This window comes from Folsomia candida, unplaced genomic scaffold, assembly GCF_002217175.1.
Source record: "Folsomia candida strain VU population unplaced genomic scaffold, ASM221717v1 Fcan01_Sc008, whole genome shotgun sequence".
Lineage (NCBI taxonomy): Eukaryota > Metazoa > Arthropoda > Collembola > Entomobryomorpha > Isotomidae > Folsomia > Folsomia candida.
In genome coordinates, this window is record NW_019091200.1 from 2,706,470 (window position 1) to 2,733,499 (window position 27,030).

Below are 27,030 nucleotides of genomic sequence, written 5' to 3' on the forward strand. Positions count from 1 at the left end.
TCCTGTTGGAATTGGGCGATGTAACGGTACATTTTGGACACCGAGTTGATAAGGACGGCCGATTTTTGCTCCCACGTGGATTGCAATGCGTGGCGCCACTCGCGAGATACGAGGCGACATTGGTGAATCTCGGGAGTGTCGAGGTATGGGATTATTTGGGGCAAAATCTGTAGAAAAAAATTATACATTTAGTATTCATACTCATTTACTTACAATGGGGGTCTCCCAGCGTATGCTTTCCGATTTTGACGAAACTAATGTCAATCGATTGCAAGTGTAATTTATACGAAATTGGCAAAAAGACACCATCTCCACGTTGGGCAGAGAAATTTGCATCTGAAGAGGAAACGCCCAGAAAAGCGTAGCCTTTGTCAACTTTGGGGCCCGTTTTATCCTCTTTGGATGCAAATATCCCCACCAAAGACCAAACGTGTCTATAGGGAAATCGTGTCGTTTGAAAATTTCACATTGATTAAATTTGCTATCGATTGATACTAATTTCTCAAAATCTGAGAATACAGACCATACGTTGGGAGACCTCCATTGTAACTGATAAGTAAATAAGACGTGTTACTCAACCATTTCAGTGAATTGGTCAGTATCCCTCGGCTGATTATTGAAATTCTGGAAAAATTCGTGCACTTGGTGCAAATGGAGGTCGTACGGGGTCTTCTCCATCCTTTGTGCCAAAAAGGGGCCAGCGAAATCCAGAGAGCGACAGTTGACAGTGAATTAACCACGTCTCAAATCGCACGTCACAAAGTTAATGAAACCGAAACGCCCCATTTATTTATGTCACAGCGAGTTACGCAGCAAAGTCCGAGGAAGCTGAAGAATAAACAAAACAATAATTAGAATCACCACCACCACCATCGCCACTGGAACCAGCTTCGAATTTCATGGAATTTTAAACAATAAGAATCCTCGAGAAGCACGTAGCCAATACTTTCACGTCATAAATAATAATGTTCGACCTCTCTTGGTCAGAAGCCTAGTTTTCATGTTCATTCTTCCTTCTTGATGAGATGTGAGACGTTTTTTCTGGTTGAGAAAGAATGCAGTAATTAAAATTTACTGCGTATGTAACATGGCTCATATTTCCTGTCGTAAAATTTCATAGATTTATTTTCAAATTCAAAAGATGGTGGCATATATAATATTCTGAATTTGGAGCTAGAAACTTGGTGCGCCACAATTCGTGATTTTTTCCATTTTGCATGAATTTTTATAAATAACTCAAGGTACGAAAAACAAAAGTGCTCATCGTAATATTGTTAAAGAGGCTGCTGTAAATGAGGCTATCCGGTTCTGGACTTGTACTTTTATTACCATCAAAATAAAACAATTTATTGGACATGAACGAACAAGCGCAATGAAGTGAAGCGGCCCGGAGTTAAATATTGCGATTATATACTTTGTCCGTCTGTCTGTCCGTCCGTCAGCACGATACGTAATTCTCGAATGAGTCAACATTTTTCACTTCTGTCTTATGATATGGACACCTAATTTTAAAAGTGAGATGGAAATCTTTAACTGGTCAAAATTTCATGGTACGGTGATGAGATCAAAGGCTAATGTTATTAGTTTTTATGGATTTAGACATCAAATCAACATTATTTCGGCGTACTTATACCCACGTCGATCCACAGCACAGCGTCGACCGGATGCCCATGTAAACAAAGTAATGTCAAACGTCAAAATTAGAAACGTCAGAAAGTGTCAGATAGCAAATGATGCGTATCGAGTGCAGTATTTTCAGGACTCCGTGCGTTTCCGCGAGTTTGTTATGTCTGTCGCTGCAGCTGCAGTGCAGTTGCACTGAGGATGAACAAAAATAAATCCATAAAAAGACAATTTCATTTGCATATCTTGCTTTTTTGAGTACCTCAACTTCTCATTAGTTAAGTCAGGTTATGTATGTGTACTATGAAACGTTATTTTTTCATGATTAAAAATTATTACGCAAAATAGTGTCTTTAATGTTATCAATGTGTTCCAGTATTGTGAAAGTTCATGATCAAACGAGTTTTAAAATATGACCAGACAGAATATGTAAAATAGTATGGTTATACGATGTTGTACCTCAGTCGGTCGGTATTGCATACCGACCGAATCTGTACCAAAAAAAGTAAGGCTCTCTCTCCAAAGCAATAAACAAACCTGTTGGTCTGGGACTTGCATTATGTAACTCAAGTTATTATTTCATAAAACAATTCTTTTATTAGCCTGCGCCACACGTGCCCTTTCTGTCTGTTCATCCGTCTGGAACACGATAAAATTGCCGACTTTGAAATTTTTGTAGTCAGACTATCAGAATTAAGTTAGGTCATGGGTTTTCGAAAACCAGCCCGATCCGTTTTAAAATAAAAACCACTTGACCCGGTCCGTTTTTCTGACTAAAAATAAAAACCGTTTGATTTTCAGATCTTCGGATTCTCCAAAATGATAACTAAATACTTTTAGAATTTGAATATGTAGAATTATTTGACTTAAATTCAAAGAAAACACCTCATGAATCGGTATGTATGCACAGGCCAAACTTACAATCTACATACTCTGGCTCGGGCTACACAAAGCTGCACTGGATGTTTTTTCCTAAGAAACAAATAGTGTTTTCTTTACCATCGAGTACGTTATGCAAGAAGACGTTACAAGGTTTGTTGACATGTGTAGATGGAACTTCCAAGTTAAAGCACAATATCCACGCCAAATCATCCTACCAACAATGTCACTGCGCCCCTGGATCATAACTTTGCTCATTTATGCAACCCATTTAATTATCTTACCGATTATATCATTAAAAATATGTATCTTATATAATTTGGCCTTCGAATTATTTTGAGAAAAGTCGTACCCTCACGAAAGCCTATTTAAGTTGATGCAGTCCATTTAGAAATTCTGTCTTAATCAGTACACTGATCGAAATCAGCCTTTATTCTCATCAAAATTTCACGCTATTATTTTCCCAGTAACAACTGCTTACTGCTTACTACTCACGGCTGTTCATAATTTCGGAAAAATTTCCTAACCAAGATGATTCTTTTAATATTTTTCACAATTTTTATCGTCTACTTGTTCATGTCGACACGGCGAAGACCCAACGAACTTCCAGGTAAAAGATTTCATGAAATTGTGACTGTAAAAATGCTATAAAAGAAATACAAAATAAAAATGCAGGTCCCTTCAAATGGCCGATTGTTGGGAATCTCCCCCAAATCGCGCAAGTCAACTGGTCCCGAGTTTGGCTTGCTATTGATCACTACTCAAAAATCTATGGAGGCATTTACGGAATGTATTTTGGCCCAAGATACGTTGGTAAAGGATGCAAAATAATATCCAGAAATATGGAAATTCATGATTATTGATAATGTTAATTTTCACATGTAGTCGTTCTCAGCGATCCCAAAGTGGTTCACGAGCTGATGAAGCGTGACGAGTGGAACGGGCGTCCGCACGACCACATGGCCAAGCTTAAGGCAGACGGAGCCATTTTAGGGATCATTATGACGGATGGGGAATTGTGGAAGGAGACGCGACGCTTTACCTTCCGCCACATGCGAAACTTTGGGTACGGCAAGAACACCATGGAATCCTCCGTTATGGACGAAGTGCAAAACGTGGTAGACCACGTGGGCAAGAAGATTGGAATTGGGGAGCATATCTTGTCCTTTGACGATACTTTTGGTCCCGCTGTTCTCAGCACGTTGTGGAACATGGTGGCATCAATTCGAACAGAATTAGATGACCCCGCAGTCCTGAAGTTACAACGAACCGTGAGAGAAACCATGCAAAAAAGAGCCTTCGGTATGTACGATACTAGCTTTGGGTAAATTTCCAAAATTTTGCCTTGGGTTTAACCACCCACTGTTCAAAACACACCGGTTGGACACCGAACCAGTTTTGACACCGAATTTTGGACCATAATGTTCAAAAGTGTCCAAAATATTCCAATTTCTTCATTATTGAATATTTGGATAAGCCATTTACGCAGATGTAATCTCGCACTAATTTTGAACATTTTGGGTTGCAATAAGTAATAAGGCATGGTTTAGAAAATTTCTTAATTTCTCATAAGAAAACATATTAAAATAAAAGTTTTCCCAAATTTCGTGGTATTACATACAAACCAAAATGCTCAAAATTAATGGAAGATTAGATATATCTTTGCGTAGATTCATAAAAAAGTCCTTGACCATTTTGCTCCATTTTCCAATGTTGAACGCTTTTTGACCGTTTAGGCGTTGAAATGAAAATTATTTATTTTTAACAGTTTATGTCCAAAATAATTTCTAATAAAAAACGTGCTTGACAGGCGCCGGAATATTTTGGTCGTTTCCTTCTCTTCGACACTTATTTCCCAAGCAGAGCAGTTTCGGCCAGCAAATCGACGGCTTCAACTTTCTCAAGGAAAATATGCGGGTACAAACCACCAAATATTTTTTCAAGAAATGAATTCAAGGGTTACTTAACTCTGCAGAAAGTCATAGCTGAGCATAAAAAGACTCGAGTACCGGGAGAACCCCGAGACTTCATCGACGCCTATCTCGACGAGCAAGAAAATAATCCTGAAAATCCAAACTTTTTCGGTCAGTTTTTAAATTCAACCTAAAATTCTAATTTGCATTTCTTACTTCGAATTAGTAACTTTCTAGACGAGCAATTGGTCGTGACGTGCATGGACCTTTTCGTCGCGAGTGACTCCGCCACGATCACTCTGTGGTGGGCAATGCTCTACTTAATTCTTCACCCGGAAGTGCAGACCAAAGTACAGGCGGAGATTGAGTCTGTCGTTGGATTAGATCGACCCGTCACTATGGCCGATAAAGAGAAGTCAGTCAATAGTCATGTAAAAATTACTGTTCGCAATTAACTCCTGTTTCATACAGCTTGAACTATTTTGAGGCCTTCCTTCTCGAAGTGAACCGATATTCCAGCATGGCTCCCATCGTCACACCGCACGCTCTCACAGAAACCGTGACCTACAAAGGATACGAGATCCCAAAGGTTGAAAAATCCTGCCATTTACAAAATTTATGTAACTGAATAATGAAGAAAGAGCTACATTTTTTCAGGGCTCTCTGGTCTTCATCAACACGTGGGGCATTCACCGGAACAAAGATCACTGGGGAGACCCTGACACCTTCCGACCTGAACGATTTCTCGATCAAAACGGCAAAGTCATTACGAACGACGAATGGTTCCTTCCCTTCAGTTCTGGTAACCAACAACTAATCCAGAATAAAATTTAGCACCACTAAAATTACCGAAATTCTTCCAGGAAAACGTCGCTGTCCTGGAGAACCTTTGGCAAAAATGTCCATCTTCCTCATGGTGTCCAACCTCTTACAAAAATTCACCTTCTCCACCATTCCCGGTGAGCCACGCCCCAGTTCAGTTCCCGTCATTGGACTCAACCTCGCCCCAATTCCCTATAAAGCACAGTCTCGATTACGAAAATCAACTCCAAGACGAAGAGGGGCTGGATAATACAAAATTCGAAAAAATTGTGCACAGAAATATGTATCTGATACTCAAATTGTATTCAATAAAAGTTTTAATGAAAATATTTTAGAAATTCAAATCACGATAAGCTTCATTCTCATTGAAGAACTATAAAATTTGTCGACCCCATTCGGTAGACCTTTTAATTTGTGTAAGAATACATAATTCTCTCGTGACATACGAATTCTCGTGGCAAGAATTGTATATTTCTCATTTCATTGCGATTACTGGATTTTTTTAATCACTTAAAATACAATTCCGAAGTTTTCCACATTCAAATAATTTTCTATTTTATTTTCAGTCCGTTCATAAAATTTAATATTCGTATAAAAAGTTAAAAAGTTATTGCAACGCGATAAAGATCATGTTTGCAGTTTACATTGGTACATATAAGTATGCGAATATTTGTGCACCGCACGTATTCACGTTTCCATTTTGCAGGGATTTTTACCATACAAAGTGCAAAAATCAACATGTTCATCATTATGCTAAACCAATATTATTATTGCGGATTCTTTACGTACACAAAGTTACTCAAATTTTAATCTATCATACGTACGTCAAAATCTTTGGAATCTGAAAAAACACTATTACACTGTACATACATATACATACATACATATGTACATACACAATCATGCAGTTTGTTAATTTTTATGCATACACGAGGCTATCCAGTTTTGCATTTCTATCTCTTTTTAAGTATTATTCGAACAAGCCAAACTACCAAAAAGATTTTTACAGAAAAGGCAGCTTCATTTGCATATTATGCTTTATTAGGTCTTGTAGCGACGGGTTTACTTTCCGCGTGGACACGAATTATGTCACTGATATCATTACATTATAGTACTTTATGTATGCACAACGATCTCATCCTCATCTTCAGTACATATTCACAGATACTGCACATCATACTGATACATATACAAATCCACATGCTTTGCAGATAGATCCACAGATTTTGCCACGAACAGCAGGTTATTCGTTAATTAAATACCTCGCGTGAAGTTGCATTAAGGCAGTGCTCTGACCACAATTTGTTTGCCATATTTTGAAAAAATTCCTGAAATAAAATGATACTTTTAATATTTTTCACAATTTTGATCGTCTATTTGTTCATGTCGACGCGGCGAAGACCCAACGAGCTTCCAGGTATGAAACTATTTTTGCAAATATAGATCGTGCAAAAATGCCAGAAAATCATTGAACATAAAAATGCAGGTCCCTTCAAGTGGCCGATTGTTGGGAATCTCCCTCAAATCGCGCAAGTCAACTGGTCCCGAGTTTGGCATGCTGTTGATCACTACGCCAAAATTTACGGGGAAATTTACGGCATGTATTTTGGACCCAGATACGTTGGTAAAGAATGCAAAAATATCCAGTAAAATGCAAATTCATGGTTACTAATAATTTTCACAGTCGTTCTCAGTGACCCCAAAGTGGTTCACGAGCTGATGAAGCGTGACGAGTGGAACGGGCGTCCACACGACCACATGGCCAAAATCAAAGGGGACGGAGCCGTGCTGGGGATCATTATGACGGACGGTGACCTCTGGAAGGAGACGCGACGCTTCTCCTTGCGCCACCTCCGAGATTTTGGCTACGGCCGGAGTAACATGGAAACTTCAGTGATGGACGAAGTGCAAAATGTGGTGGACCGCTTGGACAAGCAGATTGGCAATGAGGAGCAGGTTTTGTCCTTTGAAAGCACATTTGGCCCCGCTGTTCTCAGCACCTTGTGGAACATGGTGGCCTCAATTCGAACGGAATTAGATGACCCCGACATTCTCAGGTTGCAACGCATTGTGAAGGAAACTCTGCAAAGGAGAGCGTTCGGTACATAAATTCCAATTATGCAACCAGCACAAATTTCTAAAAAAAATGTTTCACAGGCGCCGGAATATTTTGGTCGTTCCAATCTCTTCGACACTTGTTTCCTCAAGGGAGCGGGTTCGCCCAACAAATCGAAGGTTTCAACATTCTCAAGGAAAATATGAGGGTAAAGACGACCAATAATTTTTTCATGAAAATAATTTAAGGGTTACTTAACTCTGCAGAAAGTCATAACTGAGCATAAAAAGACGCGAGTACCGGGAGAACCCAGAGACTTTATCGACGCATATCTCGAGGAACATGAAAATAATCCAGAAAATCCGTACTTTTTCGGTCAGTATAATTTAAATTTTCACGGTTTTAATTATTTTTAACCTGCATAATTTCGACATAAAATGGTATTTGCATATTTAACTGAATATTAATTGAGAGACAATTCTTAAATTTCAGACGAGCAGCTAGTTGTTACTTGCATGGACCTTTTCGTTGCTGGAAGTGACACGACGACGATCACTTTGCGCTGGGCTTTGCTCTACTTAATTCTTCACCCGGAAGTGCAGAAGAAAGTGCAGGCAGAAATCGAGTCCGTCGTTGGATTAGACCGACCCGTCAGTTTGGCCGATAAGGAGAAGTTAGTAGACAAAATTCCACCATAAATTTGTGCTTATTGATTTCTTCTCTCGTCAGGTTGAACTATTTTGAGGCCTTCCTCCTCGAAGTGAACCGATATTCCAGCGTGGCTCCCATCGTCACACCGCACGCCCTAACAGAAACCGTAACCTATAAAGGATACGAGATCCCAAAGGTTCGAACATCCCATCATTTACTAAATTTACGTAACCAAATTATGCAAATTTTTTTGCAGGGAGCTCTCGTCTTCATCAACACGTGGGGCATTCACCGGAATAAAGATCACTGGGGAGACCCTGACACCTTCCGACCCGAACGATTTCTCGACAAGAACGGCAAAGTCGTTACGAACGACGAGTGGCTGCTTCCCTTCGGTTCCGGTAATAAATTACTAGGGGTGAACAGAATAATATGTCAAAATACAAGATTTTGTCCTTCAACCTTGTATCATGATTTTGTCCTTCAACCTTGTATCATGATTTTGTCTTCAATTCGCAGGGTTTGAATTTCCAGGGTTGTCACACCAAAAAAAGACCACAATCTGCATCGAGAATACAACAATGTCTTACGACAATGGTGGTTTTGGGAATAAATTAACTTTTTATCGCTGTCAAAATATCATATTTTCAAAAAAAAATCGTGAATACAATGTATTTTGACAGGGATGAACGGTTAATTTCTTCATAAAACCTGCGTTTTAGTGAGACTGTTGCCTTCTTCAAATAGATTTTCATCTTTTTGTGGGTGTACCAGCCCGGAGAGCTCAAAATCCTGTATTTTGACATAATATTTTTTCCAACCCTGCAAACTACTGCCCCATAAGAAAAATTAGCTCCACTAATTGCTAAGATTCTTCCAGGAAAACGTCGCTGTCCTGGAGAACCTTTGGCTAAAACGTCCGTCTTCCTCATGGTATCCAACCTCTTACAAAAATTCTCCTTCTCCACCGTCCCTGGTGAACCACGCCCCAGCCCAATTCCCGTCATTGGACTCAACCTCGCCCCACTCACGTACAGAGCAGAATCCAGAAAACGCAAAATTTAAATAAATCTCCATTTAAATTTCCAATTTTCATTTTAGTACTAAAAAAATTTTATTAAATAAAATCTCTCAATAATTCAAATCATGATAAGCTCCATTCTCATCAAAGAACTTTAATATCCTGCGACAATCGCGGCCCACCTGCTCCGTCCCGGATGGAAACGCCACCGCCCAGTTCATCTTCTCCACCGTGACACTTTTCAGGTTGGGAAAATCCTTCAGAAAATACAGGTGCCCCCAGTACCCCCACAATCTTAGCGACGTCAGCCCCACCAACGCCTTCGAGGAAGGGAACGCGGTCGCATTATGGGAATAATTGTACGCTCCCTTATAATTAAATCGCACCTCGAGCCGTCTCAACGTGGAGGCGAATGACACCAAAAAATTGTGGAGATGGGCCAGACCGAGAAGGGGCTCGACTTGGAGGACAATTTCCTCCAGGGGAAATCCCCTCCTCAAGAAAAAATCCAGTCCGGACGAGTTAAAGAGTTGCAGATGCACGTGGCGCAAATTCGAGAGGCGGATCGAGTCTGGCAGATATTTGAACAGCTCGGGAAACTGACACCCGACAAACTTGATCCTTTCGAGGGAGGGAAGGATGAAGAAAAAGTCGGTGAAAAAGCTCCTCACGTCGGTCCATCGTTTAAAAGAGGTCACTGGAAGGCTGAGACTTATCCTCGTCACGGTTGGGAGGACGGGCTGGGCGAAAATGGGGCCGCCGAGGCCGTTGAGATCAAACCGGTTTGAAGAGTAGACGACGGTCGCTCCACTGATGGAGAGTTCTTCGAGGGCGTCGATATGTTGCGCGATTTGGAGGAGAAGATCCTCCGTGACGTCGCCAAGGCCGTGGGAAATGTGGAGGGATTTTATGTAGGCGCCAAACTTGGAGAAGAATGGTTTCAGGAGGACGATCCAGGAGGGAAAGTCTTCACCGTGGAGGCGGACACTGCGACATAAATTGTTGGCAGAGTGAGATGACGCTTCGTCCAAGGAAACGGCGTGGAGCATGAAGGCGTCGATGTGCTCAAAGTTTTTGAGGTGGAGGGTCCTCCGCGTGGAGAAGAGGTGACTTCCGCAGTCCAACCAGAGTCGACAGACAAGTCGGGTTTCCTTCAGGGAGGAAAATGTGCAGTAGGACAAAATTTTTTCGACAATCTGGAAGACGACGGATAATTAGCATATTATGTAATTATATACCAATTAATTCTTATCGTGCAATAATTTGCATAATTATGTGAAAATAAGTATTTAGTTAATACGCATTTATTTATTACATGTGGTATAAGGAATGGATTGAGTTTCTCAACTTCTGAACACCAGCCATCACCATAATTTTCGCACTCGCCACAATCTTCGTCACTGCTACAACTACTTTTCATGTCACAAAGTTAATTTGCAAATTATTTTTTAGCACGTGTAAAATATTTTAAACTGGTGTTTAAACTTTGTTTTGACTTTTGTCGCTCGTTACCGCTTCTCGTTTTCCGAGCATGATCGTCAATTCGCGAAAATGTGCGTTCCCGATTCACAGTGGTGGAGAGGACAAGGCCGCATAGAGAACAGGACAGTCATATCTATGAGATAATAGAGATTGCAATGATGATTTTCATACAGCACATAAAAATCATGCATTTCATTTCATAACACGACACTCCTCAAATTTTTGCCAAACTTTTCACGATTTTGATCGCATGATATCGAATCGCAACTCGTATGAATTGTGTGTTCCAAACAATTTTTGGGACATTTAAACATTCTCAAAAATTAGATTGGTCATCAGCCCACGCTTGGTTTAAAGTACGAAAAGTCAATAACCATTAAAGCGACGCTACATACAACATAACGACACTCTAATCCACTCCACATCTACAGAGTTCACTTAAGAATGACGACTATTTAAGAAGCATGAAGCGATGCAATAAGTCTTTCCGTGTGAACTGGAAGGATCATTAAATAAGAAATTGTATGATCACAAGTATAAATCATGCTGCATTTATTTGTGGTTTGGTTTGACTGAAGAGATTGCGATGTGTGTAAATAGGAATTAAACACCACAACTTGAGAACAGGTTGACCTTGTCTCGCATTAAGTTGTACAGGTCTGCGCAGTACGTATGCATTTATTAACAGGCCACTACGATGTACAAACATACGTATCGACACGTACATTCTTCTGGAGGTAGGCATCCCTCCATATTTATGTAGGTCCACCCATGCGTGCAAACAAAGTCCCCACCCACTCAGCCTCCCCAGCTAAGTAGCGACACACGTGCAAATCAGTACTTGAGACAATGGCTTTGTTTCATAGACCTGAGCTGTGGTTTGAGACTGAGGATGACACCGCACTATTTCGCTCGTTCAATGTTAAGGCTAATTTTTTGCAGGATTAATGAGCCTCTCTCATTAATCATCGCCATCACTCAGTCACTCATTAATTGAACTTATCCCAAGCTCATATTGTTTAACAAGGAACAAATTCCGTCTAAGTTCATCATGAGAACTTATTTTTAATAATTCCTCCACTCCAGGCTTTGAGCACTCAAGCGAGGATGAAACGATCCCGGAAATCTTATCGAGCCATTTCATTTTATTTATGTAAATGAAAACATGCTCGCTATGACGCTATGAAAGTGAAGATGCCACTTAAGAATTCTGCTATCTTGAACTTCAATCTTGACCGTGTCCTATGGCTTTTCATTCAGTGAACAACTAAGTAATTACAGGCAGGTATGCAATTTATTTATCCTGCAACAAACCACCTTCAACTTTTTTTGTCCTGAAGGATTGACCTGATGGATAATGGATCTCATCCACGTTGCTTTGCTGCTACCGATAATATGAATCCCAGTCCATCGTTAGTTAGCACTGCCAACCAATTTTTTTTCTGGCTTTCTTTTTTCGAACAGAGGTATAAAAGGTGCGGGGAGGGCGTAACACAAAGCCATTCGTCACCACCACAAGTTCTTCTCAATCTCGATTCTCAATTCATCTCGGTTTTCCAAACCAAATCCAAAATCATAATGATTGCCAAAATTGCAGTTTTCCTCGCCGTCGTCGCCGTCGCTTATGGCGGAGTTGCTGGAGTTGTTTCCCTTGCTCACTCTCCAGGTACATAATCTGCGGATTAGAAATTCATTGCAAATTTGCAAATTTTACCTTGCCAATTTTTTGCAGCTTCCACCGTCAAGCTTCCCCACGTCGTTGCCGCTCCCGTCGTGACCTACGCTGCCGCCCCCGTCGTCCACCAAGCCATTGCACCAGCCGTCACCTATGCCGCTGCCCCAGCCGTCGTTCACCACGCTGCTCCAGTAAGTTTGACCTCTTGACCTCACAGATTCGACAAACGTTATAAATTCCTCTATCCACAGATCACCTACGCCGCAGCCCCAGCAGTGATCGCCGCCCCAGCCCCCGTCGCATACGCCACGGCCCCCAAAATTATCCAGACTCACGAGCCAGTTGAGCAACACGGATACAAAATCGCTTATTAAATCAGGCCTTAAAAAATAAACCACCTTCTTTCACTTTTGGTCATAATATTAATTCCCAAATCATGATATTATTAAATTTGACATCTTCCCGATTTCTGGGATATTTTTGTTTTTTAAAAAATTAATAAAATTTGAGTATTCACAGCGTCTTCCATCAGAAACTAAAACAGTTTACAACACCAACCAGAATTTATTCACGATTTGCATCATTGTTACAAAGTCAGCTAAGCTACCAATCTGGTGCTGGGTACGTACATACATTTGTACATAAATTTGTAGGTATTAAACAAATCTTGGCAAAAAGTTAATTGCATGCATTACTCTGCAGACACAATTGAATTTATTTCACGATCGGATCGTGACCTTGGTCTGTGTTGTGTACATGTAATAGATTTTATCAGATAGCGAGTACCAGGGACGCGTATACATACATATAAATCGTCCCCAATAAAGACAACAATTCTACAATAAATCCTGTTTTCAGGGGAGGAAAAATTCCAGACACGCCACATTTTACCGATTACATAATGCAGCAAATATTTGCACACATTCATACATTCGCAGAAAGAAGCACACACCCGATCAACGTAGATTCATACATAAGTAAATGTGTAGTAGCTATGAGGGCATAAAAATGTCCAGGAGCTGTTGTAGAACTGGTATGGGTGGGGCTACAGAAGTGCAAATAAACCAGATCCGTGTGTCCCCATCCCATCATCATCAGACATAAAAATAATTTGAGTGAACACAAAAATTGAGGGAGTTGGCATTGACATCCTTCTTATCTATTTCCCAATCCAAACCTGCTTCAAGGGTCAATGTGACCAGACCACCACGCTGCATGCATAATCTAGCAACCTAAATATGTAAATGTAAATATCTGAACACAAAGGATTACAGTAAAATCTTTCACTTAAAATAATTCAAAATCGGAAAATCTTCGGAAAATAGAGCCCGTATTTCGGATCGGACGGCTTTGTCGGGTCGTACGAGAAGATACCAATTTTGCCTTTTTGGATTTATTCTCTGTAGCAGCAGGAACAGAAAATTGCTTCGTCGGGGGGACGGCGGGGGCGACCACGTGGACAATTTGAATGTCATCATCATCAGCAGATAATTTTGCCTTTTTGGATTTATTATCTGTAACAGAATCATCCTTCATCGGGGGAACGCTCGAGACGACCACGTGGTCAATTTGAACATCAGCAGCAGCGAGGATTACGTTCTCTTCCGTCGGGTTTTGTACGATTTGACCACTTTTGTTGAAACTTCGGGTTCTCCTCTGTCGAACGGTAGGCGCTGGAGCGGGTGCCAGAGTGGGAGCTCGAGCGGGCGCTTGAGTGGCCGCAGAAGGGGGCGCTTGGGTTTGACCTTCCTGCGGCGAAGGGCGAGGAATTAGGCGGGGTCGACCGCGTTTTGCTTTTTCCTTGGCAGGAGAAGGGTCCGCAAGAGCAACAGGTTTCGCCTTCTCCTCCTCATTTTGAACATCATGTTTTGAACTTTTTTCCACAAAATCAGGTTTTTTAGGCGGCGATATACTCAGTCGTTTCAATAGCACCCGACACGTGGGATTCCTCTCGAGGAATTTTATCGTCTGACTGACATCCAGCGAGATTTTGGACTTGTTCAGACTAGTCGATCCCCCACGGAGGGACATCGCTTTCCCTGCATAACTCATGGCTGCGGGCGTCAATTGACTGCAGTTTTTCGTCGACATGTTCAAAATGCTGGGTTTGTTGACTAGCCGGTACAACGAGGTGTCCGTGATCTGCACATAAAATCAGATCAGCATTATTGACAGAAGATGACTAAATTAGCCATGAAACCTCTACCTTGAACGATTGGACGCTCACTGATCGAATATTTGGACACGGCAACACTCCCAAAATCAGAGTGACATCAGTTACGTTGGGCGAATGGATTTTTACCCTGGTCAATTCTGAAATTTCCATTAAAAAATTAGCATATTTTCTATATATTTACCGTCTAAATTTCTACTTACTTGACAAGCTCCCCAGAAACAGGCCCTGTCTTAACGCGTCCACATTAAAGTTATCGTACGCCTCCTCCCTCAATATCACTTTGTACGCGTTGGGATGCATCGCCGTCGTCCCGGCGTCAGAAAATAGGCCGTGCACGATTTCCAACTCCTCCAAATTTGGCCACTGGGCGTAAATGAGACAAAGACTTTCATCCACGAGTCGTTCCAAACGCAACCTTCGCACTGAGGGGAACTGCATCCCCAATTTCTGCACGGTCTGGATGGACCTTTGCCTGTTGGGGCCGACGTTATTGGAGAAATCTTCATGAACCCGGAAACTTTTCAAGTTTCCGTGTACGCCTTCGCCCAAACAGTCGACATCCTTGAGGACCACTTTGTTCAGATTGATTTTGGCGAATGAGAGATAGATGAGGTTTGGCGTCTTCTCGGTGAACCACAAACTCCCCTCGTACCGCTCTAAATGGACGCTTTTCACGAGTCCGAACGACTCCGTGAGGGGAAAATCGGCCTCATACGGCAACCTGGGACCCCCACAGTAACGGATTTTTATATTCACCAACGTCTCGCGAACGGAGGTCAGAAATCCGTGCAAAACTTGGTTGGAAACTTGCGCCAGAATTTTGAGATCGATCCATTTCAGGGGGAACTTTTTGTCCGTGAGGGATTGAACACAGGCCGACGTGAGCTTTACGTTTAGCTCGAGTTTGGCTATATTTTGAGCAAATTGTGACTCCAGAAGGGTTGACCAGAGGAGAATCTCGAGCGGTGCGGGTTCATTGAGGAGGTCGGCATTCTTCGATAGGTCGCTCATCATTTCCAAATTTCTGGACAAAATGTTCCCATCCTTGATTTGATTTACCTCGACTTGAGCAAGGTTTGGTGCAATTCTCAGAATTTCGTGGCACAAGCGTTTCATAATTTTGGCCTTGGCAGGATTCTTCTCGATGGAGGGGGAATTGGCGTGAAATTTCAAATATTTTAGTTTTGCTAGTTGGTTCAAACAAGTGGTCACTTCTTTGTCCTCTACTTCGTCCCCGGTTTCTTGGAGGATCAATCGCTCCACGTTTTGGACATGCTGCAATATTTGGGAGAGCGTCTTCACCCCTAAATTTCTCGATTGAAGCTCCAACGAGCGAATGTGGGGGCCAAAGAGGGCCATCCAATATTGAATGTAAGACCCATCAAGGGAAATTATCGCCCCGAAGGAGAACACAGAGCAGAAGGAGGGATTCCTTTCCATGCATTTCCCGTACGATACCATTCCTTTATAGTTGTTGAAATGGATGACCAATTTATCCCGTAAAATTGTGCATATTTCTTCCTCCCATACTTTGCATACGTGGCGTTTCTCTTTCAATTCTTGGATGGAGAAGTGGACCAGGATTTTTGACAGAATCTGGACAAAAAATAGGGCAAAATGTTAGTAATCTGTCTGTAAAATAGTGCAATATGTAATGAAAAAAAGATATCCAGACAGAAAATAGTGAAAAATGTCCGTATTTTCTATAAAAAATATAAAATTTGCAAAATTCACACTCGCCTTGGGTGAGGAGAGCACAATTTCATACGCCGCCAGTGGAGGAGGAGGACTGTGTACTTGCACTTCCTCCGGGGAATGGTGCCCCTCCGCCCCAAATTGTTGTGGGAGGAGTATCATTGGTTCCGGTGGGGTCAGATCCTGATCATGATCGTGGTAGTAAAAATGGTCAAAATTGGCATTGTACATATTATGGCCGTAGCCTTCACCAGCGTGGTGACTGTTATCAACGTAGTCCAGATTATGGTGACCGTGATGATGATTTTGATGGTAATGGTACGGATAAGGATTGTACGGATTGTACCCAGTATTGTACTGAGATTGGTTGTATGTTTCCATTTTTCGAGAAAAGGGGGCAAAATGACACGAAATCTGCTTAACCAAACAATATCTAATCGAATCTTCTCACTCAATAAGATGACCAGGTCATCAACTGCAAGTCAAAAAGTTACAAAATTATGTTCAATAAGGCTTATTTTACTGTAATCATCACCATTTCGCCCCAAAAAAATGCTCACCCAGCGTAAATAACGCAGTTTCAATAATCAACTATGTTGCATGCAAAATTTATCTGTAGCTGTAGCTCACAACCACCACCACTTTACTCACTTATTTATATCACACTGGTGACAAAACTGCACCAGCAATTTATTAAACCACACTGGAACGGCATGCACATGGACGGACGGCCTTTTCCTCACTAACTGAATGCCCAGTGCGTATACGTAATGCATGCATACGTAAAAATGAGAAACTTAAAACCACACTCTTTTCCACAATTAATTTTTAACCAAGGTTTTAATCGAGCAGCAAATAAATAGCCTTCACTCACTCCGTGATGATAATAGCTTCCAAGCTGAACAATAAAATTTCTACTCAACTCTTTGCCAACTCTGTGCTGCTGCTGGTCATGAGAGAATCCTAAACATATCGCAATCCACAGGTTGCCTATTCCTCTCGAACACGTTTATTATTATGCACACATTTCCATCATTTACTGCCAACCAACCACTCAATAATATGTAACACAGAAAAGCTTGTGGTTTGGTAGCCTCTGCCAAAACTGTGAAGAAATATAAAAATGGGAAATAAATGTGTGCAGCACAAATAACTCCTTAGTTGATTAATAATTTACTACTAACTTCACAACGAGGAGAGCCACTCACTCACTTACGATTAAAACTAGACCGTCGACTTGATTCTTTTTCATATGAGGGACCAACTAACTACTCAAAAGAATCGATTACCTATGTTATGCCGATTTTTTTCCCAGTTGTTCCCCCATTAGCACGACACTACGGAGTTTAAACAAATATTTAAAACTAGACGAGTCATAAAACTGGCTCAACAGGAAAGCTTTTTCACGTGGTGGGCTTCGCTTCTTTACAAAATGAAAACAACTCCTTATATCCGTCCGTATGGTGTTGAAATGAACCTTTTCTTCCTACCTGACGATTTGGCACATACAATTACCCACCTGAAGAAGACGATGCAGTAGTGGCCACGACTATATAGTAAATAAATTACTCCTAGTAATGATTTGTTGTAGGCGATAAAAAAACGAGCAGAGAAATGGTAAAAAATCTAACTCTGTCTCTAACTGGCAGGCAGAGGAGAGTAAGATGCGAATGGGTGATGGATATACATCTAATAGAATCAGAGATGAGATGAGATCTCTTCTCTGCGTAACTTGACACTTGTTCTTTTTGTTGGTAAGTACAATTCACAGGTAGAGAAAACCAAGCAACGCCATGCACGGAGGGGGAAAATATTGCACAGAATCAAATCAATCACACACTTGCTGGGATTCAGATGATGATGAGATTTCGTTCGTATATGTAACTAATTTTAGCAGTGGGGACGAGCTGATAGCTATTTTACACTCGTTTTTTTCCTCCTCGACTGTGTCGTTATGCAGGAAAAATTATGGATAGATAGAGTCCCATTCAGCAGTCAGTTATACCAATTATGGATCCAAATCCATCCAGTGTACCAACTGCTCTTCTCCATTATTTAATAAATCCTTGATCGTGATCATGCTCATATTACGGGCATGAAAAAATTAACAAGTTTATTAGCCCCATACATACAGTTGACGGTACGTATGCACTGTATCTGATATGTGCACAAATGTATGTATGTATGTATGCTGCCGATTTCATGGTAATCTGTGTGTCAATGTATCTCGTCCCTATCTACGTGGACCTGACTATGTATGTACATACACATGCATATAATATGAAATAATGTCCAATTCTGCACTACTCACTTGATGATCCAATAAGACCGAGTGAGTTACACACGCTAAAGTGAGATGAGCAAAACTGGAGCAAATATTCCACGTTCTTCGCAGTAATACGCGATGGATGGGTTCGCTTCGCATTACAGTAACGAGAGTAACCTGCTAATCGATAGTTTAGTTATTGATAAATATTAAATATTCCAGGTTTCATCGCACCTAAATGAAATGAAAATCCATAATCTTTTCCTTTCTCGCACCAACACAAACAACACGAAAAGTTACATACGTACCTTATCAACGCGCACCCGGTCGTGTTCTCACTAAAAGTGGTCGCATATTGATATTGATTGTGTAAAATTTATAATGGTATCAACAAAATCCGGGAGACCTTGCCAAACTTGGGCACTGGGCTACCTACTCTTTCACTGATTAAACCGTGTGATGGACATAATAGTTGGCTGAACACATCCTTCTCGTCCCTATCGCATCGATCCGTCTTCTTAATAATCGGTTCAATTCTCGTTACTATTGTCCTAATAATGCTGGTTGGGCTGGTTGGTTTGGTTGGTTGGTTGGTGAGGTGGAGGAGGAAGAACGATGGATGTATTGTCCTTGCGTAACTAATAAATATAATACGCGTTTCACGGGACTTGAGCTTTTTAACTGCAATAAACATGAAGTTGTGGGCGACGGTAGCGTTGTTGGTGGAATTGAATCGACGACAAGTATCGATTCAGTGGTCGACATACTTTTGCTTTAAAGTGCGACGTAAATATGTGCAGGATTCGACGGGTATGAAATATAGTTAGCTAATTGAGTAAGTATTTATGTTTCGTAGTAATTATGGGGATCACTTATGCAACCCTTAAGTACATATGCACTAAGGAAGTGGTATGTTTTAAGTAGTAATTTTAGGGGCGATGAGAGAAATTTATACTTTTACAGGTATCTTATCCAAAACGTATATCCATATTGATAAACGACATGTTCTCATATGTAATATGCCATTTTTAAATAATTGAGAAATCTGGATAATTTATGCTACCCATAAGTACATAGTGTACACTTTAATTATCAATTTTTTTGGGGCAAGCAGAGAAATTCATTCTTTTACAGACATCTTATCCAAAGTATGTACCATACATGATCCATATAGATGAACGACACCTTCTGAAACGTAATATGCCCTTAGTGTTTAAATAATTCAAAAATTTGGACCTATTTACATATCCTTTATACGGTATTAAAATATGTATGTATCTACATATTGACATAATAGTAAGTTCTGAGCAGTTGAACCATGTACAAAACAAGTGTATGGCTTTACAAAGAGGATCGAACATTCCAAAATGCGCACTTGACAAAATAAATTCGGCCCAATTCACAGAAACCGTTGAGCTATTTATGAATCGCTTGAGAACAAAGGAAATTTTCATTTATTTATAACTTGAAATGGAACAATGTTCTCTTAAAAAATTGAACCTAACAAAATGTGTCCTTCACCTTTAATATACGGCCTTTTCTTCTGCTACAATATTTAATGAATGGGGTATTTAGTGCAGCAGTGGGGATACAGAAAATGTGGAATGTCGTGTAAGTAATTACCCCATAAAATTGTTTAGTTGCTTTGTCAATCATCAAATGTCAACCCGCTTGCCACTGCTACGTCAGCGACCTTAATAATTCTGGAGAAACGTTCTCCTAAGAAATGGGGGACATGAACAAAAACAGGGACAAAGAAAGATGCATGAGAAGAAAAGAAGAAGTAGCAATAAAGATCATGAGGAAACGTTGGTCTAAATTAAACACGAGAGTCTCAACTTGCCTCAAACTTGTTTCATTTATTCTCCACGCATTTTTTAGATACGACTTGAATCGCACAAGTAAATACAAACCACACCCACCCAACGGAAGATGTTTAAGAGGATAGGTCGTCCAAGAATTCAAATCAATCGGCTCAAAATTTGTGTCATTCTTACCTTCACACGGCACTCATATACATACATACATAAACGTATATGCATATGCATTATTGTGCATGCATCCTTCACTTGGTTGTGCAAGCCCACACGCTTAGAAAACTGCTCAGAAATTATTACAAACCGGAGTAAATTTGTATGACTCTACCGACACGGTAATAACAGGCATTATCATTTAATAATGTTGTGGTGATGATGAAATTCAACCCTCAGAAACAACTTACTACCAATCCGGTAGGAAGTTTTTGCCAAATCAATACCAGTACGAAGTATATATCTCATTCTACCACATTTTTAAGTGTTCCACACTCAGAATCGATATAGGTGAATGGTCTGCAATCTCCAGGTATGATCTTGCCATTGGTTAGGAAGTCAAAGTCGCCAATTATGTCGTACTTAGTGGTGGGGTCATAATTTATCTATAACCCACAACTAAACCCCTTAAACAAGACCATAATTATGTCCAACTATGTATGTCCTTCGTTTTTAACGAGTCTATTAAACCCTCCTCCTCTTTTTTACTACTTACAGCAACTGCCCCATACACCATAACCATAACTCTCTCAAACCACACCGTTTCTCATTCCAACCACGTGGCAGCCTCTTATGAAGAATGGAACATGATGTGGGCGGAGGGAAAGTGGAAAAGAAAGCAGGCGACCGACTCCTTCCGCTCCTTACATCGGACCCAGCCACGAACCTTAAATGCTTCCACCAGACCAGACCAGCCTCTCCCGTCGTCCCATATATACATTCATATCCCACCAGATTATGCTTATCGACTCAAAGTATTGATCCCCCAATGCAACATGCGGCATGCTTTCTCTTCTCCGCTATACTTACTTTCACCTCGTCGTGTCGTCCCACACACGGAAAAAAGTCAATGGGACATTACACATTATATTATTTCATCATACGAAAATATACATCATCCACTCGAGATCCTAAGCTGCCAAACATGGCGAGAACAATAACAAACCACTCGCTATTGTTGGTGTCAGGATAATAAATAAATACAAAAGTTACAAAAGTAGCGTGCAAAAGTTGGCCGATGGTGTCACACTTGTAGCTTAAGCAGCGTGTGTCTATCCAATCCACCAGATCTGCTTGCACAAACAGGTCCTTCCTAGAAATTGATTCACTTGTCAAACAAGGAGAAAGTTTGGAGGAGGAGAAAATTCATTACTTCTTTTTTTTACAAGGATTCGTTTTACTGTACTCCACTTGAAAAGAAGTGGAAATTGATTGAAATATTTCCGAGAAAAGTAATCGAGACAGACAGACATCGAGCGAGTGAAAGCAAGGCAGGCCGAATATTACTTTATCATGCATGAAAGCATACGAGCCTAGTTTTTTTAGGAAATATTAAGCAATTCCGTCGCTTCCGTTGTCTCATTCTGGGCACGTTTAAAGAGATCCAATTACTGCATTACGAATGCACTCGCGAGGAGCCACTCGTACTTCCAGGATCATTATTGTCACACGGAGGGAGTGGTGGGTGGAGGACGAAAAGAAGGCAATTTGTGGCTGCCATGAGCTACACGATTTTATAAAAAGCGTTCACAAATCCAGTATCTTCTTCGGCGAAAGACGTTCTGCCGGTTAAAGAAAGAGGGACCGACGCTACATACAGATAAATACTTTCTCCACATACAAAAACCACCAATTTTTGTGTCCTCAATTTCTCTTCTTCTCTTTGCTAAATAACCAGCTGTGATACTTCACTTATTCCACAATTTGTTCAGCCGACACAATCAATCCGCACTTCTCATCTGCTCACCCAACCAAAAACACGACGAAAAACTAATAAGACTGATCAGTATTCTGGCCAAGTTTTGATTTAAAAAAAAGTACCAAATATGCAGCTCGGTAACTTTGAGTACATCAACACCTACGCGGACTCTGTCCTGGAAAACCTTCACGATCAAATGGTGGACAACGGGATGAGCCTCGTCAATCTGCCCGACACAACGGTCAACTTTTGCAAGCGGCGGTTGGGCGTCACCTGGAAGGGGGAAGCCCAACTTTATAACGGGGTTCTTATCGGCCTCGAGTCTGTCCACCGCACTGACGACGCCAAAATCACGCTCGACGTAAGGATAACTAGTGCAAAAATTTTACCGTAAAAGTTGACTCGTCACCAAAATCAGCATATCTTTAATAATTTTTCGGCTGTGGGAATTTATTTTAAAATTCCCCGAGAGCATTCTCGGAGTATTCCTGAGTATATATATTTTTTAATTTGGCAACTCCTTTACAAAGTTGTCCAGAATTTCAAAGTAGATTCCCAGAGCCGAGAAATGATTAAAAAATGTGCTGATTTTGACAATAAGTCATCGAGTCTTACGATAATTTCTTTTGTACTTATAGATGGACAAAATTTTGGTGGACGTTGGCGTGGGTATAATGAATACAGGGTTGAACTATGACGTCCACGCGACCCTAATGAATCACGGGCCGAGAGGGACCATCACTGGAAGTCTGACGCATATCACGTGCGATATCCAGCTCTGTTTGGTCCACGGGTCGGAAAACGTGGTCCTCGAAAAACTCACTGTCAAAGATATTGGTCACCTACGCGCAAAAGTGACCGGGCTGGGATCCCTCCTCAACTTTGTGGCTTCCAGAGTACGTAAATATACTAAATACACTATTAGAAAACTGGTATTAAACTCAGAGTACATGTATGACTCTACCGGCGCTGGTAATAAACGGGTATTACCGTTTGGTGATGTTTTGATAATGAAAAATTTACCACCGAGATTCAAACTACTACCAATCGGATAGTAAGTTATTACCAAATCAATACCAGTACGGAGTATACATGTCACTCTATCAGATTTTTAACAGTGTACCTACATGCAAATATGTTGACTAAAAATATTATTAAATCCAGACCTGCCCGGAGAGAGAAAGTTTTTGTTGCGTTTTATATGATTAAATTCGAGTCAGTAAATTCATACCAAAACTTTCTCCTCATTTATTTCAATCAGATTGAGCTCCTCGCTCACTCATCATCATCATCATCATCACCATCCATTTCGATCCAACTTTCTCCACAGTGTTTCGCGTGAAAGTGACAACTTGCCAGAAAAAACGGCTAGAAAGTGGTTTCTTGCAGGTATTTTGACCTGCAAAAAATGCAAGGCGCAAGAAACTACGCAGGGCGCTATACTTCATGGCGCCTCGCATTTCTTGCGTTTTTTGCTTTCCCGTGCAAGAAATGTAGGAACGCCGAAAGCAAAGAAACACTGTTTCTCCATCCCAATTTCCTCTATATTTACCATTTCCCATTTCAAGATAAAAGTGCTTTCACTAATGTTTTTGACGTGCTTGTCCTGTCCTCGCTCCCAATTCTCTAATGATTCCATCTGCGCATTTAACAACAACTTTATTTGTTTCTTCTCTCTCTCTCTCTCTCTGCAGATCCTTCAAATAGTTGGGAACCGTGTCAAGTGGAAGGTTTCGAGCATGTTGGAAGGCGTAATAAAAGACCTTTTGAACGAGATCATTTCCAAAACCCCGTTGCCCACGACGTCCTCTTCACTTCCAGACGTTACCAAGATGTTTCTCCTCACGTAACTAACCACCCAACCGATCAGAACATCAATTCTTCTTCTTCCCGGGAGCAATCAGAGTCAAGCGAAGGATGCCCAACCTGCCAACCAATTCGAGTAATTACTCTCAGATGTATGTACCACGTGGGAAAAAGGGTAAAACTAATGACGCTCTTCATCTTCAACCTGCTAAATTCTGTACGGAATAAAAATCACACAGTGTTTCGCGTGCAAGTAACCAGAAATAACGACAAGAAAGTGGTTTCTTGCAGCTATTTTGACCTGCAAGAAATGCAAGGCGCAAGAAACTACGCCCCGACGCCATATTTCTTACGGCGCTTGGCTAGATGGCGCATATTTCTTGCACTTTCTCCCATGCAGTTTCTTGCACTTCGCATTTCTTGCGTCTCTTGCTTTGCAGTGCAAGAAATTCAGCAAAGAAACGAAGCCCTGGCGAAACTGAAGTGTTTTTTCCCCTCCGTGTAAAAAATGTATACTTTTTTATCAACTCCTCGAAATTGTATTTGCATATCCACCAACGAACAAAAGACAGAAAGTTTTCGTCAGAGAGACGACTTTCTCATTTCTCAATCCTTTCTCTCCTTCTCGTCTCCACTTGTGACTAGGATTCACTCCTTCTTGATCCCGCATCTGATTCTGTTAGTTATTTACACGCAAGGCAAGCCAGCAACAGGGCAAAAGTTAAGATTACTTGGATCACTCTGGGGACGCCTGAGCGAGCTTCGAATAACAAAAGCTGTCGAGATATTGATCCCAGACAAGCTCACGGTACTCCTCAGATTGAAAAAAACCTATTTAGTAAATACACCCCAAAACAAATTCGACTCATTTGACAAAATCCGTCATTAAGTGATTGCTGCATCGAGGGAAGGTCGAGGGTCACGGTTTACGGTGAGTGAGAGTGATCATCTCGATTTAGACGAAATGCAATACCCGTCTTTTCCAGGGGGATTAAAGTTGAGACGGGCTTAGGTGCTGGCTAAATTGCGGACAAAATGGGGTACGTGGTCTAATCAGGAGTAGAACTACTTTATAGAAAAGGAGATGATTTTACGTCACTACAAAAAGTTAGTTCTTCCCGATCCGAGATTTACGGAGGAGACGACGTCTTCTCAATCAAACGAAACACCCACTAACATTATTTCTGAGATTGATATTGCTAAATTTCACGACGAGTACAAAGCAAAATATTCTCGTTTTTTATCCAATTTGGACACTTTCTTCCAGTGAACAATTTGTTCAAAATGTCTCATTTATTATTCTTCCGTGAACTAGATATTGCAAAATTTCACGACGACTGCAAATTAAGAACATAGTTAGTCGACATTTTACTTCCATTTGCATACTTTCTTCCATTACCTAAATTGAGAATATTTCGCTCAAAATGTCTCCTTTATTCTTATTCTGTACTGGATGTTGCAAAATTTCAAACTAATTGTAAAAACATGACATGCAGACATTTCAATTTGCATACTTTCTTCCATCAAATTGTGAATGTTTTGCTCAAAATGTCTCATTTATTCTTCTTCTGTGCGAGGTATCACAAAATTTCACTAGAAATAGTTAGTCAAAATATTTACCTATTTTCCTCCAATTTGCATCCTTTCTTCCATTAAATTTCGGAATATTTTGCTCAAAAATTTCTCATCTGATGAATTCTTCTTATACATACGTGATGATCTGCCAGCCAATTAGCAGATTGAACTGAACCGTACTAACTCTGTCGACCTATTTACTTCTTCTTCTCATCTGTCTGTCTATTTAGCTAACTTTACTTACTTCCATAGCTCACCAATGACCGGCCAAGCAACCATGAAATCTTTTGTGATACGATACCTATGTACGTACGTATATATGCACGTGTGCATAATTTTGGCAAACTAAAATAACAATGGACGACATACATACTACTCCGAATTGATTACACGCCACGCCACGCCACGCCACCAGCTCATGTAACGTACATAATAATTCCCCTTCTTAATGACTGACTCTCTTGACTTATTTCATCTCATTAATTGATTACTGTAATTACAATGCACACGTCTGCACCACCACAGAGCTCCAAGTTACGTGCATACCGACGCTTGCTCATCAATCAATCGCAGAGAAAGGTGCTGGATTTATTCGTGATCAAATTAATGACAAACGAACGACGACGCCAAGTAAAAATATATTGCTTTTATTTAACGTGGGCAGAAAATAGTCCAATTTAATTTCTCAGTGTGTATTATACAAAGTAAAATTTTCTAGAAATTTCTTGTGAGCTTCAGAAAAATATGAGCGCTTTGGATGATAAGTTCTTATGTAAAATGTATATGTAACAGGATTTTTGTACCTGTATGGATATCTTGTCGTTATTATGTAAATGTCAATATACTTTAATAAATTGATAGTAGATAAGTAAAGTACATGTATTGCGCTTCTTTTTTATCATGGGGAAACGGGCTTACAGCTTTTCTCTCAACCAGGGTTACAAGTGATATATATCACCGAGTGAGATTTAGTGAGATTTAATGATTTATATCATTTATCTCACTTGGGGCTGAGTGAGAAATATGAGAAATAATGAGATAAATATGTAGTTAATGACCCCGTCCGCTAGGTGGCGCTAGTGCATGGCTCATAAATCTCACTAAATCTCATATTTCTCATATCTCATTATTTCTCATTATATCTCAGTGAGATGAGATTTGTGAAGGTGAGATGAGATTTCTGCAACCCTGCTCTCAACGTCTCGAGAACAAATTTGTCTGCTATTTGCATCACCTGAGGGTGGATATGTATTGTATATGTACTAGTTTTAAACTTTTTCATTTTATGACAACATTTTACGATGATCATTGTGGGTGTGTTCCCTAACTCAAACACAGCACAAAAATTACAAAATACTTTAACATATTGTTACATATTTACCAATTTCTAGGTTTCAAGACATATTTCCGCTATAAAATATTAAATCTTTTAAGTTTTCTTAGTACAAAGGTATATCATGAGACCGATTTTTTTTTGCATTTTTCGCATTTTTTAAAAAAATTTCATGAATATACATCCACCCTCTGGTCGGTCATGTCATACGTAATAAGTGCACACAAAAGTCCAGTCGTGCAGTCCACGACAGTAAAATAAATTGGGATGGTCTCCCACTTTAACTGCATTGATTCCCTCCAACCTGAGACTAAATAATTGAACATGG

At 40.5% G+C, this 27,030-nt stretch overlaps 6 protein-coding genes and 1 long non-coding RNA gene across 14 annotated transcripts; 5 read left to right on the forward strand and 2 right to left on the reverse strand.

The window, feature by feature from the left end:
• The first annotated feature begins 11 nt into the window (after positions 1-11).
• On the forward strand, positions 12-2,178 carry LOC118436412. Its single transcript, XR_004835432.1, has 2 exons — positions 12-143; positions 588-2,178. It is a non-coding gene; the product is annotated as an uncharacterized LOC118436412 (long non-coding RNA).
• Positions 2,179-2,880: 702 nt separating this feature from the next.
• LOC110853332 (methyl farnesoate epoxidase) lies at positions 2,881-5,575 on the forward strand. Its single transcript, XM_022101588.2, has 9 exons — positions 2,881-3,112; positions 3,178-3,315; positions 3,388-3,804; positions 4,313-4,419; positions 4,478-4,586; positions 4,653-4,830; positions 4,887-5,004; positions 5,073-5,217; positions 5,279-5,575. The coding sequence occupies exons 1-9, from the start codon at positions 3,034-3,036 to the stop codon at positions 5,485-5,487; spliced, it is 1,500 nt and encodes a 499-aa protein (XP_021957280.1). The 5' UTR covers positions 2,881-3,033; the 3' UTR covers positions 5,488-5,575.
• Positions 5,576-6,408: 833 nt separating this feature from the next.
• LOC110853333 (methyl farnesoate epoxidase) lies at positions 6,409-9,089 on the forward strand. Its single transcript, XM_022101589.2, has 9 exons — positions 6,409-6,654; positions 6,724-6,861; positions 6,922-7,338; positions 7,395-7,501; positions 7,560-7,668; positions 7,786-7,966; positions 8,023-8,140; positions 8,201-8,345; positions 8,825-9,089. Exons 1-9 carry the CDS (start codon positions 6,576-6,578, stop codon positions 9,007-9,009), a joined length of 1,479 nt encoding a protein of 492 aa, XP_021957281.1. The 5' UTR covers positions 6,409-6,575; the 3' UTR covers positions 9,010-9,089.
• On the reverse strand, positions 9,046-11,218 carry LOC110853211. Its single transcript, XM_022101460.2, has 2 exons — positions 10,281-11,218; positions 9,046-10,161 (listed from the first exon to the last, which is right to left on the reverse strand). The coding sequence occupies exons 1-2, from the start codon at positions 10,383-10,385 to the stop codon at positions 9,076-9,078; spliced, it is 1,191 nt and encodes a 396-aa protein (XP_021957152.1). The 5' UTR covers positions 10,386-11,218; the 3' UTR covers positions 9,046-9,075.
• Positions 11,219-11,935: 717 nt separating this feature from the next.
• On the forward strand, positions 11,936-12,657 carry LOC110853447 (cuticle protein 16.5). The gene is made up of 3 exons (XM_022101717.2): positions 11,936-12,113; positions 12,180-12,313; positions 12,374-12,657. Exons 1-3 carry the CDS (start codon positions 12,026-12,028, stop codon positions 12,494-12,496), a joined length of 345 nt encoding a protein of 114 aa, XP_021957409.1. The 5' UTR covers positions 11,936-12,025; the 3' UTR covers positions 12,497-12,657.
• Positions 12,658-12,666: 9 nt separating this feature from the next.
• Positions 12,667-17,989, reverse strand: LOC110853212. 5 transcript variants are annotated; one of them, XM_035854504.1, is made up of 5 exons: positions 17,513-17,989; positions 16,039-16,468; positions 14,499-15,894; positions 14,329-14,435; positions 12,667-14,264 (listed from the first exon to the last, which is right to left on the reverse strand). In XM_035854504.1, exons 2-5 carry the CDS (start codon positions 16,372-16,374, stop codon positions 13,410-13,412), a joined length of 2,694 nt encoding a protein of 897 aa, XP_035710397.1. In that variant the 5' UTR covers positions 16,375-16,468; positions 17,513-17,989; the 3' UTR covers positions 12,667-13,409. The 5 variants fall into 5 exon arrangements, with proteins under 5 accessions (XP_035710397.1, XP_035710396.1, XP_035710395.1 ...); XM_035854503.1 differs by having other exon boundaries at positions 17,283-17,989; XM_035854502.1 differs by having other exon boundaries at positions 16,917-17,989.
• Positions 17,990-20,812: 2,823 nt separating this feature from the next.
• Positions 20,813-26,245, forward strand: LOC110853213. Of its 4 annotated transcripts, none has more exons than XR_004835445.1 (4): positions 20,813-22,349; positions 22,627-22,884; positions 23,683-25,789; positions 25,895-26,245. XR_004835445.1 is itself a non-coding variant. In XM_022101463.2 (3 exons), exons 1-3 carry the CDS (start codon positions 22,116-22,118, stop codon positions 23,836-23,838), a joined length of 648 nt encoding a protein of 215 aa, XP_021957155.1. In that variant the 5' UTR covers positions 20,813-22,115; the 3' UTR covers positions 23,839-26,245. The 4 variants fall into 4 exon arrangements, 1 of the variants encoding a protein (XP_021957155.1); XR_004835443.1 differs by having other exon boundaries at positions 23,683-23,969; positions 25,622-26,245; XR_004835444.1 differs by having other exon boundaries at positions 23,683-23,946; positions 25,622-26,245.
• Positions 26,246-27,030: the final 785 nt, after the last annotated feature.

Coding starts and splice junctions, on each gene's coding strand:
- LOC110853332 (XM_022101588.2), top strand. CDS start 3,034: ATGATTCTTTTAATATTTTTCACAATTTTTATCGTCTACTTGTTCATG. Junction 3,805..4,312: donor CATGCAAAAAAGAGCCTTCG/GTATGTACGATA, acceptor CGTGCTTGACAG/GCGCCGGAATATTTTGGTCG. Junction 4,831..4,886: donor ACTATGGCCGATAAAGAGAA/GTCAGTCAATAG, acceptor TGTTTCATACAG/CTTGAACTATTTTGAGGCCT.
- LOC110853333 (XM_022101589.2), top strand. CDS start 6,576: ATGATACTTTTAATATTTTTCACAATTTTGATCGTCTATTTGTTCATG. Junction 7,339..7,394: donor TCTGCAAAGGAGAGCGTTCG/GTACATAAATTC, acceptor AATGTTTCACAG/GCGCCGGAATATTTTGGTCG. Junction 8,346..8,824: donor GCTGCTTCCCTTCGGTTCCG/GTAATAAATTAC, acceptor AGATTCTTCCAG/GAAAACGTCGCTGTCCTGGA.
- LOC110853211 (XM_022101460.2), bottom strand. CDS start 10,385: ATGAAAAGTAGTTGTAGCAGTGACGAAGATTGTGGCGAGTGCGAAAAT. Junction 10,162..10,280: donor ATCCATTCCTTATACCACAT/GTAATAAATAAA, acceptor GTCGTCTTCCAG/ATTGTCGAAAAAATTTTGTC.
- LOC110853447 (XM_022101717.2), top strand. CDS start 12,026: ATGATTGCCAAAATTGCAGTTTTCCTCGCCGTCGTCGCCGTCGCTTAT. Junction 12,114..12,179: donor TTCCCTTGCTCACTCTCCAG/GTACATAATCTG, acceptor AATTTTTTGCAG/CTTCCACCGTCAAGCTTCCC. Junction 12,314..12,373: donor TCGTTCACCACGCTGCTCCA/GTAAGTTTGACC, acceptor CTCTATCCACAG/ATCACCTACGCCGCAGCCCC.
- LOC110853212 (XM_035854504.1), bottom strand. CDS start 16,374: ATGGAAACATACAACCAATCTCAGTACAATACTGGGTACAATCCGTAC. Junction 15,895..16,038: donor TTGTGCTCTCCTCACCCAAG/GCGAGTGTGAAT, acceptor TTTTTTGTCCAG/ATTCTGTCAAAAATCCTGGT. Junction 14,436..14,498: donor GTTTCTGGGGAGCTTGTCAA/GTAAGTAGAAAT, acceptor TGGAAATTTCAG/AATTGACCAGGGTAAAAATC.
- LOC110853213 (XM_022101463.2), top strand. CDS start 22,116: ATGCAGCTCGGTAACTTTGAGTACATCAACACCTACGCGGACTCTGTC. Junction 22,350..22,626: donor ACGCCAAAATCACGCTCGAC/GTAAGGATAACT, acceptor TTGTACTTATAG/ATGGACAAAATTTTGGTGGA. Junction 22,885..23,682: donor TCAACTTTGTGGCTTCCAGA/GTACGTAAATAT, acceptor CTCTCTCTGCAG/ATCCTTCAAATAGTTGGGAA.